Source organism: Fringilla coelebs (genome assembly GCF_963513975.1).
Source record: "Fringilla coelebs genome assembly, chromosome: 9".
Classification (NCBI taxonomy): Eukaryota; Metazoa; Chordata; class Aves; order Passeriformes; family Fringillidae; genus Fringilla; species Fringilla coelebs.
In genome coordinates, this window is record NC_140067.1 from 27,412,239 (window position 1) to 27,425,424 (window position 13,186).

Below are 13,186 nucleotides of genomic sequence, written 5' to 3' on the forward strand. Positions count from 1 at the left end.
TTGACCTCATCAGACCTCTCTGTCTTTATTTGCCCCAAGGTTTTGTTCTTCCAAACTGGAGTGTCCTTGTTTTTCTAGTCTTTCCTCCTCATATGGTATCTATCCCATCACTTCCACTGTCCTTACAGCCCTCCTCCTCTGTGCCTCTTCTCATTTTCTTATTGCCTTTTTTGTTTTTTTGAGATAAGATCACTGAAGTGAGACTTGCTCACTTTTGAAGACATGAATTCATTCTCCTGGAAGAAGGTCAGCTCAAAAGCTTTCTTTTCTCAAGCCACACTGGTGTACTTTGAGTTCTTTAACAACACATACAGCAGTCTTGGGCTTAATGAAAATACATGTGCAGCTCTCTTCAAATACTTGGATTTAAAGCTATTCTGAGCAAACCCCCAGCCCTAATTTAACTAGAGTCTGTGGGTTAAAATGACATCCACAAGTCCATCGACTAATGGGGCTGGTTTACATGAAGGGAATTTCATGCATGTGCTTATATTACTGCTCATTTATGCCTCCACAAATCCCCTGAGCACTACTGGTGGAGCAGACCCCCAGCCAGAACAGCTGAACTGGTGGGCATGAAACTTGGGAGTCTCTGATTTCCAGGACATCTTTATTTATAAAATATGTCTATTTTTGCTGCTGTCATGCCTGCAAAACCAGCCTTCCTATTTTAGTCATCCCCGCTCTTTATTATTGTTTATGTTGCCCTGAACCCCACGAATAAAGGCTGGAGAATGGATTTTGTCTTCTGCTGCCATGTGAATTTCAGAAACCACACTAGCCAGTCCTTCCAGACCTTGCTGTTAGGATGGCTTGATCATACTTGCAGATACAACCAGTCCTCACTTGATGGGAACCAGTTGCTGCTGCCCTGTGCCTCTCCTGCATGAACGCCGTCCCAGGATTGTGTGGCAGCTTTTTAAATCTCCACTTTTGGCAGAAGCTTAGCAGCCACATCCTTCCCTCTCTACAGGCCAGCTCCTCTCCTGCTTCTCAAAGCAGCTTCATCCCCCTTTTTCCCCATGTCTGCTTGTGCGAGTTTCCTGCAGCAGGGAAAGAGCCCAGGCTCGTGTGAGGGATGTCCCTGGGAGGCTGGTGGCAAGGAGGGGGCTGTAGGGAGAGCAGGAGGGGAAAACTTTGAGGAGTTTATTGGATTGTGGCCACTAAATGATAAGCTGGGAGAATATGTACATTTTGTATTATCAGGAGCATTGGGAATGAGCAGGGTAGAGAGCACGTAGGAGGGAAAAACTGCTTTTCCTGCTGCTTTACGGTATTATTATGGCAATTTATGCAGATGTCTGCTCTGGAAGGAGTATCCTGCACACCCTCAACTCCCAGAACTTTGGAAACCACGCTGCAGAACATGTTTTAGGGTAAGAAGGAGCAAGGAAATGCTACTGGGTGTCCCAGCTGTGCTGCTTCTGTGCACCCTGTCACAGTGGTGGAGGGTCAAATCCTCACCAGATTTCATCCTGGTTTAACTCCTCCTGGTTAAAAGGGTAGTTTTAAAGACCATTTTTTTCTCCAGAGAATTGAGGCTGACACCATTAAACTCACTGGATCTTTCTTTCCCCTGGTCCTGTCTCTTACGTCCTACAACCCCAGGAAGTTCTGAACTCACTGGTTTGTTTTAAACAAAACAAAGAGAGGGTTAAAGGTGCAAGAGCTAATCCTGGCTCAGTGAGATCCTACAAGGCTCTTCACTGAGGGTGTCCACCCTCTGCCAGGTATGAATCTGTAGGAAACTGGACTACACCAGTTCTGCCAATAATGAAACAACCTAACATTTGGAAGAAGGAGGTTTCTTCGTTTTTCAACTCAGCCTGGAAATTGCAGCAGGGTGCATATGCCCACCCATCCTGCTCCCTCCCAGCTGGGTAGAGAATGACCCAATTGTAGGGCAAGATTCAAGCTCTCAGTCAAGCATGAGACAGAAACTCACAGAAATGAGGTTTCATCAATTAATCATGGGGCTGGCAGGACTTTCTTCCTCCACTGAAACAGTTAATGCAGCTTCCATCACAGACACAACTATGTGGTGTGAGGGTACTCCAACTCACTTGGATCAGGAGAGCACTGTGCACTCCCAAGAGGAGCTTTTGGGGACTCCAAAGACAAACCTTCATGTTTGGGCAATGGACTGGGACCTGTCAAGCTGCAGAGCTCACAGAGTTGCAGTCCTTCCTTTCTAAGTGAAGTTGCTGTTCTTCAGCCACAACTTGCTGTGTAAACCTTCTTATTCTGCTCTGCTGCAAAACAAAACAAGATGACAGAAGTGTGTTTAGAAGGTGTGGGAGCTGTTATCTACTTTAAAGCAGCTTTATGGCAGCATAACTGCTACAGGTCCGCACTAAATCAACTGCTCTTTCAATAAAGAACAAATTGTTAGTGCCTCTAAGTTGTGTACAGAGGTGAGCCCTTGGAAACAACCTGTGCTAGTGGAGATAATCACTGGATCTGGGTGCTGGGGTGAACCCATGAAGTCAATATTGATCATGGACAGGCACAGACTCAATCCAAGAGATTTCAGGGATGGAACCCAAAGCAAGCTCAATCCCTTTGCCCACCTTCCCTGAAAATTCAAATCACAATGCCATGATTTAAAAGACACTGCAGGATGCATGCTTTATTGACAGCCGTTCTATTCTAGACTTTTAAAGAGCACGTACCTTAAGCAGTGGGAAATTCACCATAATACAAAAGGGAAATCGAAAAACTGAAGCATAGTGTAGTGCGGGAGGTCAGTAAATAGACATTCAGGACAAACCAGCCCACAAATCCCCTAAATGAAATGCACTTAATCAAGCCAGTTGCCCTCCTTTCCCTGCAGCACATCTCCTCACGTACCTGAGAGAAACAGCCTGTGTGAGAGCATGAAAGATTTATCAGTCTCAGTCAGGCATGCGAGCGCAGGTCTGAGCCTGGGGAACGCCACGGCAGCCGCTGCTTGAGACTAAACCCCACCAGCCTGGCGTGACTGTGAGAACGGGCCGCCGTGAGGGCCGCGGGCCGCCGTGAGGGGCGCGGGCTGCCTGAGGGGCGCGGGCCCCAGCCGGACTATCCCGACCCGTATTCCTTCGGGACGCCTCCCCCGAGCCGCCGCGGGGCTGAGGGGAGGAACCATCTTGAGTCCCCTCCGGGCTACCACACGAAGCCCCGCGCAGCGAGGCGGCCTCAGGGGCAGACGGGGGCCGCGGAAAGGGCTGCCGGCGGCTCCGGGGGCAGCGAGGGTAAAGCCTCCCGCCATCGCCCGCCTCCCCTCAGGCCCGGGGCGGGGCGGCGGGGCTCCGCCCGCGCTGACGCGAAGGGCGGGCAGGGGCGGGCCGGGGGAGGGAGGAAGGGAGGGAGGGAGGGATGGAGCCGCACTAAGGCGAAGCGGGGCCGGGGCGCAGCGCGGGCGGTGGCGGCGCCTCCTCGTCCCCACGGCAGCATGGAGGCGGCCGCGGGAGCGGCGGCAGAGCCGGCGGCATGGGCGGCAGAGCCCTTCGCGGAGCCGGAGCCGGGCTCGGAGGAGCTGGAGGCGGGCAGCGCGCTGGACCGCGTCCTGCGGGAGTCGGTCTGCCAGCAGCAGGGCTGGGTCCGCGTCTACGGTAAGGGGCGCCGGGGCGGGGAGCGGCGGAAAACTTCCCTGCCCCAACTTCTTTCTCTCTTTCTTTTTCTCCCCGCGGCCGAAGCTCTCGATTCCCCGCGGCTCCTTGCCTCCCCCTTCCCCGCCGGGCTCCCGGAGCCCCGGGCTCACCCCGGCCACGCCTTCCCCTCCGCCGAGGTGCGGGATGCTCCGGTATCGCGTCCGAAGCTTTTGTGCGCCCGGAGTCCCAGGATGTGTGCCCGGGATGCGGGAGCCGGCAGGGCTGAGCACTCCCGGATCTAATTAGTATTAATGAGCTGCGAAAGGCCTGGGAGGTGCTGATACCGTGGGTCCCGTCGCCCCAGACTTACTGGTCTGTGTTACATTGGCACCTTTGTAATTTACAAAAAGGATGTTAGGCTCTTCAGCGGTGCAGGACGCAGGGTTGTTTCCCCTTCTTTGTAAAACTCTCCCTGGTATGTAACCTTTTTGAATTAGCTTGATTTATGTAGCCGGGCCTCTGGTTTGTTTAGGCTCCCAGCTGAAGTGCAGTCGGATTTTATCTCTCGATCAGCAGCACCTAAATAGTGGAAATTCTGTTTTATCTTTTCCTTGTCTCTCCCTCTTGTTTGTCTTGGTAATCTCAGGATAATTACTCCCACGTTTCAGAGTGAAGAGTACTGCAGGCATTATTTTGTTTTCCCTCCTGTAACAAATTTGATGGTCCAGCCTCGAAAAGGTTGTGGTGTGTGCACATGTTACCTTTGTCTGATATTATTATTGTTTACACTTCCCTGGAAGTGTTCAAGGCCAGGTTGGATGGGTCTTGGAGTAACCTAGTCTAGTGGAAAACGTCCCTGCCCATGGCAGGGAGGTTGGAACAAAATCATCTTTAAGGTCCCTTCATATCCAAACCATTCCATGTTTCTATGATGATAGAGAACCTGTAAAAACACTTTTTTATTGGGACTTTTTAACATGTTTTATGCTGGTGATTGTTCCTGTCTCTTCCTCACCTGTCCTGAATCCCAAGGAGATTGTCCAGGTTTTCCCTAACCTGTAAAACAAGAAGCAAATGCTCTCTGTTACCCGTGTCATTGATCTGTTACTGGTTGTGTTATTCCTGAAACACAACGATGACATGAATAAGTTATCTGCAACAACTCTGCCGCATTTCTTGGCTGATGGCAGGTAATTATTGTGAGTACCACCAGCCTGAGCCTTCACACATATCAAATGAGGAAGATCAGGCTGCAGGTTTTCTGGAGAGCATGGTCTGTTCAAAGACCTTTGTGTTTATTTGGGAAGCTTGAAAAGCTGGTGCAGTGGGATGAGGTTGTCTGTCTGCTTTCTGTCTGCTGCATCAATGAGCAAAGTTATACTTAGCAGGATTAATTGTAATAGAAGTTTGGGATTTTTAGTAGTTTGCACTGTTTTGCCTGCTGCTTCTTGCTTACCTTGCTTTTGTTAATCCCAGCCTAGAGCTCAGACTATAAAATGCAGCCTTATGCAAAATTATCTCGCTGCTGTTGACGAGAGGAGTTCCAAAAAAAGCCATTTGTCTTCAGATTGTTTGTTTGTTGAGAATACTTTCTAAAGGTAAAATGAGAATGTAGTTAAGGAGAAGATGTCTGGCACCAGCCTATCTGATTGTTACCCAAGGTTGTATCTTCCATGAGTGGAAGCAGGAATGTGGTTTCAAAATTAGCCACAGTGAAGAACATTGCTTGTTGATAAAGTCATATGTTGTGATGTGCTTGTAGTTTGACGTTAACGTGTAGATAAATGGGGGAAAATCCACAGTGACAGGGCCCAGCTAGCTCACAGGCTATAAAAATCGCCATGCACTTCAAGCACATGAAAATACATCTCCTAGCCCAAGGACAATAACTAATTATTCCTAGTCTAGTGTTTAAAAACAACTCATTATCCCTCTCCCTCATAAAGAATCTGATGTGCTGATGTCTTCTCTCCTTCCCTTAGAAATTGCAACCGGATTAGCTAGTATTTGTTTGTTTCCTCCTGTTTATTAGCCTTTTTTTTCCTTGCATGAGCACATCTGGAGAAGTTTGCAGACAATGAATCAAGCTGAAACTGTGCCATGTGCACTGTGTTTGTGCACAGCTAAATATGGGTTACAAACCTATGAGTGACAAGTGTTATTCATAGGATTAAAAGTAAAGCCTTGCACAGTTGTTTGAGGAACCACAGCAGCATAGCGAAAGAAAACAGGAGCAGAAAGCTTAGCCTTATTGTCTGTATTGTCTGATAAACAATGAGAACACTAACACTAATTATTTCACCATGAATGGCTGGGGGAGGGAAGGAATATCGAGCACATGAAAAGTGGAGAAGCGTTTTCTGGCACGGTGAGAAATACAGCTTTTGATGTCACTGCATTTCATTTCCACGTGTCTCTGTGAACGTGAACCGCTGTCTAGTGGTGTTGTTCCAAATGAAAGGTGACTGTCTGAAAGGTGTCCCTAGTAGTGGGAGCATGTATTTTAAAGAAAAATAGCTCAAAGACAGACAGCTGTTTATTTCTGTGCATCTCTACTTGGCAGTGGTGTGCCATCCACTTTGTCTCTGTCCAAAGAAGTAATTACTGCCGTGAGGGGAGCTGGTCTGGTTGCAGAGCCTGTAAAACTTCATCTGTTAGCCCAGAGAAAAGAATTTAGCAGTGAAGTCCCATCATTGCTGGTCTCTGCGGCTTGCCAGCAGTATGACAGTGATGTGAATACAGTAGGACTTTACAATGTCTGGGATGTGATTTCAGTGTGACACTGAGGTCTTGTCTGACTTCACTACGAGATCTAAATCACAGTCTGGCTATTTTTGCATTTCCTGCCTTAGCTGCACTAGTTCCAAGGGTGGCTGTTTCATTCTGTGTTCTGGAGGTTCAGCAGCTTCTGCTTAAGTGAATTAGCCAGGACATTATCATGGAAATACAGTTTCCTTACCCATGGACGGAGTTTGAAATATAATTAGTTTCCTCTAACCTGATGTTTGAATAGTGGACAGGAGCAGCAGATTTGCTTGTCAGAGTGATAGGTTTAATTGCTCGTGAAACACAAATCATGTGAATGCTGTTAGATGATGTTTCCAAGAACTGGTTTTGACACACAACTAATGTTTCTGTAAAATATGTATCGACATGTGTTCTGGGTGACGGCTTCCATTCAGACTCGTGGCATGTGTGCAAGGGGTAGGAGGGGGGAGGTGTCTTGCCTGGATTAATGCTATGATTTTTTTTTTTTTTACTTTTTTTCCTCTCTCTAAAAGTGATAACTGACTTTTCAAAGCATCCATCCATGTTTCAAGGTCTTTTTCTCTGCTCTTTGAAACAGTTTTGTGAGGAGGAGGCAGGGCAATAACTGAATAGACAGCATTTTCAGTGCTAACTGTGGAAACAGAGCAATTACATTGCCTGGTGTGGCTGACTGAACATCCATGGATTTTGCAGGAATGAATTCTAAAGCCAGCATCACAGCATTGGTGTTAAATGTTGCATGTGATGGGGGTAGAATCGGTTTTTGCCTGATGTACAGTCTGTGTCTAAACAGGTTGCAAACTTCCGTGATGGGGTTGTCAGATTCATTGATGGTGTGCCTGCTCTAAGCTCGCTGCAAAAGCTCCTGTGCTAAAATTGCAAAAGAAAGAGTTGCTGAAATATGTAAAAAATAGCACAGGGAAGAGTCTGTTCTTGAGTGCTCATCCTGCAAACAGACATTGTTACTCTGGGGCCATATCTGGACTAGGAAATGTCTTTCTCTTTTTGCAGCAGTGCTAAAAGCTGATGGTGGTTGTACAAACTCGAGTGCAGATAGGATGTGGACTCTTTCATCACCTTGTCCTCTAATCCTGCAGGCAGTCTGGAGACATTCCTCACTGCTGGAATGACCCTCCTCACCCCCCTTTCTCCTGGCAGAAGGAGAAGCCTCTCTAAGCATAGGCTAGAAGGGCTCCATGCCTTTTCATGGATATCAATCTGCAGACAGAGCTTCTAATTCCAGAAAAAGCCCTAGACCCTGTGCAACCAGACAGAAACCTCTTGGCTGCCTCAGACCTGAGTTCCAGGCTTTTAAGTATTGGCTCTCAGAGAATACCAGACTCATGCTCAGGACTGAAGCCATGGTAATGTGCCTGGTGTCATGCAGAGATTATAAAATAGCTGTGGCTTGGGCACTGAGCAGAAGCATCTCCTAATCATGTGAAATTCAGTTCAAAAAGCCCAATTTCTGTGAGCTATCTACTCCAGCAGTTTGTCCTCTGCCTTCCTCAGCTCTTTTATATAAATGATTTCAACTCTATTCTGAGGGGTTTCTGGTTCTTTACAGCCTGCCTTGCTGTGACTTTGAAAGAAGCTTTTTCTACCTACCTTTTCTTTTTATATTCCTGTTTTATTCCACTGTTTGCAGTCGCATCTGAAAACGCAAAGATTATCCATTTCCGAAGCATCTTGCTTTGGATGAGTACCAACAGGCTTTGGTAACAAGTAGCATCTTGTTGTCAGCAGATCCTTTCCTTCCAGCCCTGCTCATGCTGCTGGCCGGCTTTTTCCCGAGATGTGCGTTTGGGGATGGGGAGTGTGAGCTGCCACCCTCCCTGCCCGGGGTCCCGCCTGCCCCCCGGCCTCCAGCCGAGCCCGAGGAGGTCCCACCAGGTGGCGGCATCTTCATTGCGCTGCTGTAGGACCTGCCGAGGATGCCCGAAACACGCGGGGGGATCCGGTCCTCTCCTCTCCCAAACCTTATCGCTCATCTCCACCAGCTCGGTTACAAACTACTCCAGAGGCCGCCTAACAAGGGGGAGGTGGGAACGGTGTAGTTAATGTAAAAACCAAACAAAAACCCCTCGTAGCCACGCAGCGAGGCAATCTGCTAGGTGAGATGGCTGTCACTAAGGTTTTCCTCTCCTTGAGATGTGTGCAGATAGTCAGCTGGGCTGGGGTTTGTATCCTGCTGCCTTTCTGAGTGGGTATGGAGCTGCAATTCCTTGCAGGAGAACATTTGCTTTTAGGAAAGGCTTAACAGGAGATAAGGTGAAGGTGCAGAGACCCTGGAAAGCTGAAAGGGAGCTGGAGGGCTGCATGGCATCTGTGCAGCCACTCTTGTGTTGGAAGGGAGAGAAGGTCAGTGTTCACCAGCGTTTCTTTCCCTTCTGATCAATAGGCTTATTTTTAACTCGCCCAGAAAGTTGGTGCAAAAGCAGGCTTGGAAGATAAACCCTGTTGGGCCAGGAAATGTCATTTCCTGAGTGTTTGGACAATGCCTGCTGTGGTGGTATTTGACCTTATCGTAGCCTTCAGGTACCGAATGAGGGACAGACGTTGAATGCCGACAGCATAAAGCTTTTGTTAGTTTTGTTGATAAGCAACAATGAATTTTAGTCGGAGCCCCATTGTAAAAGGCAGAGTTTAATCAAAACCAAGGTTTTAAGTGACTGCATTTGCTACAGATGAAAAACAGTCGAGTGTGCTGTGGGCAGAGATGCTGCTTTCCCTTGCCAGGCAAGAGCAGGGAATATCAAAAGATGAGTGAAGTGCTCTTACAGGTGATCTGCTCATGCCTGCTCTGTGACAGCTCCTCTAACAGCCCTTTTTGACTCCGGGGAATTCTTACAAGCATGCAGGGGGTGAATTACAGATTCTCCTGAGCAGTGACAGAGGTGACTCGGAGTGGAGCTGAGGGCTGGACACAGCCTGTTTTCTCCTTGGTTGCTTTACTCCGAAATCTTATTGCATAATCAGCCCTTTGACATTAAAACTGCTTGCCTTTCCTCTTTTTAAGGAACACTGACAGGAGTTTATACATAAATGAAGTTTTAAATTTTTGGTGGGGAGTTTTTAGCTGGACTCCTTCATCTGGCTGTGTTGTTGCAAGTGTTGCCTAGGTTACTAATTTATTAAGTCACTTAAATATTTGGAGGCATCAAAAATACTAGAGTATGCTGGGGAAAATGAGGATGACATTATTTTAAAACACTGTTTCCTGACTCCTGTATTTCAGTCACACGATTTATCTCTGGCTGAACATTTTCATGTGGTGCTGTTTCCTATTTTTAAACAATAGGGGAAAAAAAGGGAAGATAAGAAGAGCATAACTGTGACCTGTTGACTTATTATGAGATCATGGATTCCTTTTAACTGATATTTATAGATTTTTATAAAAAAATAGCTGAGACTTCGGTATTTTCTGACATATATGCCTTTTTAGCCTCAGGGTCAGAAGTTAAGATCTCATCTGAATTCTTTCAAAATCCTCTGTGAAGACACATAGTAATCATGGAAATACAAATTGTATCTGCGAGGAAAGTAACCAAGTGAAAAGAAATATTGCTGCGTTTTGGTTTGTAAAATTCTCTCAAAGCCCTTTCTGTGTTTTGACACCCTCCTGTCTCAGAAAACCTTTATAAAATTGATCGGGAGGGAATAGCATTTGTTAATTCTCTTTAATAGGGTTTCCAAAGGTCACAAAAATGTAGAAAGGCTCTTCTCCAAGAGTCGGGATTATTTTTAATTGTAAAGCAAGCTGGAGCAGTGCAAGTGAGGAGCTCTTGGAGGTGAAGGGGTCTTTGCACTTAAGTAAATGTAAAACCAAGTCCTGGATTTAGATCCTTTATTATCTAAAGGGATTTTTTTTTTTTCCAACTGGGAATACCCCATTAGAAATTAGCTCTTACACTGCAAGCATTGGCAGGCACTTAGTTAAACACATTAATTCTGCAAACTGTGGGAAAACGACACCCATTTCAGCAGATGTGCGATGCGTCTGGTGTAGATTTGCATAAGAATGCATATGCTTCTCTGAGTTTCTGGCTTGATTAAAACTTGCAGGCACCTTTTCTCTTCTTCTATTGCTGTGTCTGCATTCTTGGCTATTAATGGTTTAATTGAAAATACCCCGGTTTTTTCTGTCTTAAGATAATTCATTTTATTTACACAGTGCTGCACTGTAGATGTGCTTGGTGCTATATAGACAGAGGCTGCTTTGCTTGTCTTTTGGAATTTGTAACCAGGACCAGAGAATAAAGGATACAGCAAACATGAAAAATGGCAAATGTGTTTGAAAGTGGATGGAGGATTACACGGTGGAGTATCAGGAGCTGGGAGGGGATTGTGTGCATTCAGTCCCAGCTTCCAAGGCGGTGTGGGAATGGAAATCGGTGCTGTGATGAGAGGAAAAGAAGTGTTGAGGAATCTGTGACTAAAAATTATCTCAGACTTAATCCCTCCCAGCCTTAGGCTTTCACAGTAACAGTCCAAGAGATTCAGCAGAACCTCTTCACCTTGGTCCTGTTCTCAGTCTGGATGGCATGAAAAGAGTGTGGGAAATTCCTTCAGGTAGACTCTAGCATTCAGTCTGAGAAAGCTGTCTTAACTCTGTTAGCAGGGGATTGAAGCAAGGTACTGGGAGGCAGGATATTGAAAAAGAGGAACTTTGCTTGGGTTTTGACTTGAAATTTCCAACAAGGAGACAAAACTTCCTAGAAATAAGCATTTTGTGTCCACTGTATCCACATAACATAATGTAAGAAATGCTGGATGCCCACAACCACCTTCTAGGGCTTCAGAAGGAGATGTTTTGGTTTTTTATTTTTTCCTAGGGCTTCAAGAGGAGAGGTTTTGTTTTTTTCCTAGAGCTTCAGGAGGAGATGTTTTGTGTTGGGAAATGGAGGAACTTTAAAGCTGTGGGGTCAGTGGGACAGGCACCGGGTGGCAGTGAGCCAAACTGCACCAACAACTTCATGCTCTCCTGAGAGAACTCTGATGTTCCCCAGCTCTGGAATAACAGTCTTCAAGGTTAGGCTGAGTAAGCTGGAAAGCCTGGAAATTTGACACATCCACTTTTCTGGGAGATCCCTCACAGAGGAACTTGAAGTTACTACATGGAATAGAACAGTGTAACTACATTTCTCCTCTTGGGATATACATCATGCCTTGCTAGTAAGGGCTTGGAGGCAATAGAGGTGGGTTTGGCACTTCTGCTCCCCGTTTGATGCTTGCAGGACAGAGTTAAAAACCTGCTTGCTTTTTTCAGGATCTCATTACTTGAGTCAGTGGATTGGCTTGAGATAAGGGGAGGTAATTCACACCCTCATTTAGCTGACTCTTTAGTGCACTGATACTGGTCTCAACAAGACAGGGGACAGATGCTAGCACACACTAGTCAGCACAGCGTGTGCTACAAGGCTTCCAGGAAAATGTGTGCAAAGCAGCAGAGGCTGGGAGGGCTGACTGCAGTCCTTGAATCTCATTTGGAAATTAAACGATGGCTTTGCTTCAGTTTTCTGTTCCATTTTGTCTTGACAAATGGTGACTGCTTTATTAACAATTCTATCAGGGTTAAAGGAGGATCAGTTTCACTGACTTGCACCATTCATTGCCTTGCTGTATGAGTGCATCCAAAGCATTAATGGTTTTATTTGAGAGGGCTGCTCTGAGCTGAGAAAGTGAGGAAATGAGGCACAAATAGGTCAGATAACTTGTCCAAGGACATACAAGAAACTTGGCAACAGAAGCCAGATCTCCTGAGACACCTACGGCGCTTTCCATGCATGCCTTGGGTTGCACTGCTTTGTGTTTAGGGTGCCTCTAAGCCTGCTGCCTTACTTGGAACCTCTGTAACTACTAATAATGCTCTCAAATACCCTATGAGCTGTCAGATCTGTAGGGCAGCAGGGCAAGATGCCCTCAGAGGGGAGGGCTTCCATTCAGGTGATTACATCTACGTGTTCCTTTCCTTTTTTTTCCTAACTCCCCAAGAAACCAAAGGTAAAGCTTTGTTGACCTTCAAAATAGAATAAACTTGTCTCATTACAGTGATAGCAGGCTGGACCACTGATATGAAGGTGTTGGATAGCCATCACTCATTATCTTTTCCTAATTTGTAAGCAGGGCTGGGTGGTGCCTGAATAATTAATTTCAGGTAGACAACACTGCTGACTGGGGGAAGCAAATGCATCACAGATCAAACCTGGAAAACCATAGAACAATGGTTAAACCCCTTTGAGCTCCAACATCCTTCCTGTGGCATTTGGGACCCAGTGCCAGTGCATAACACAAGTGTTTGGTTGGCTTTGCCAACACTTGACTGATCCATAGTAGTTTTCCATGTTAATCAGGTGTTTTATTTTAGGATTACAGTGCACTGCAGGCTCTAGCAAAGAAGAGGAGACAAAATGCTTCCTGAAAAGATGTTTATTTACATTATGAGGTTATACCTCAAGCTGTACAGACAAGCTGCTGCCTTCACTGCATTTCCTACTTGCTTAAATATACTGGAACACGTACATCACGCAGCAAAAACACAATGTGCTCACACTTGCTAGGAAATCATTAGACTTCCTTGTCAACTAATACTAAGTATTTCCTATTTTGAGGTATGTTTCTGTAATTATTTTCCTTTTTTTTTTTTTTTGTTCAGAATGGTGAGTAGTTGATAGGTATCCTGGAAAATAAGAAGTCAGGAAAGAAACCAACATCCTTCTAAACCAGGTTTGAGAAGATTTATCTTCTAAATGGCATTGGTTTATGGGGTCCCTTTCTCTCTTGCTCACTGGCAGCACTTGCTTAGGATGTCAGTGAGGTGTGGGGTGATGAATTACCCTGCTGAA

General features: G+C 46.1%; 2 protein-coding genes across 7 annotated transcripts in view; one reads left to right on the forward strand and one right to left on the reverse strand.

Moving 5' to 3' along the window:
• SEC16B (SEC16 homolog B, endoplasmic reticulum export factor) overlaps positions 1-3,250 on the reverse strand; it is a gene marked incomplete at both ends in the record, with an annotated part of 48,060 nt that extends 44,810 nt beyond the window's left edge. Inside the window, 2 exons of the mRNA XM_084211303.1 lie at positions 2,851-2,864; positions 2,968-3,250. Of these exons, the coding sequence (XP_084067429.1) occupies positions 2,851-2,864; positions 2,968-3,250 (297 nt within the window). The remainder of the gene's footprint in view (positions 1-2,850; positions 2,865-2,967) is intronic.
• Positions 3,251-3,364: 114 nt separating this feature from the next.
• The window catches only part of RASAL2 (RAS protein activator like 2), a 163,515-nt gene continuing 153,693 nt past the window's right edge, over positions 3,365-13,186 (forward strand). For all 6 annotated transcript variants that reach the window (XM_084211711.1, XM_084211712.1, XM_084211713.1 and 3 more), the window contains exon 1: positions 3,365-3,593. In XM_084211711.1, coding sequence (XP_084067837.1) covers positions 3,434-3,593 — 160 coding nt within the window. In that variant the 5' untranslated portion in view covers positions 3,365-3,433. The remainder of the gene's footprint in view (positions 3,594-13,186) is intronic.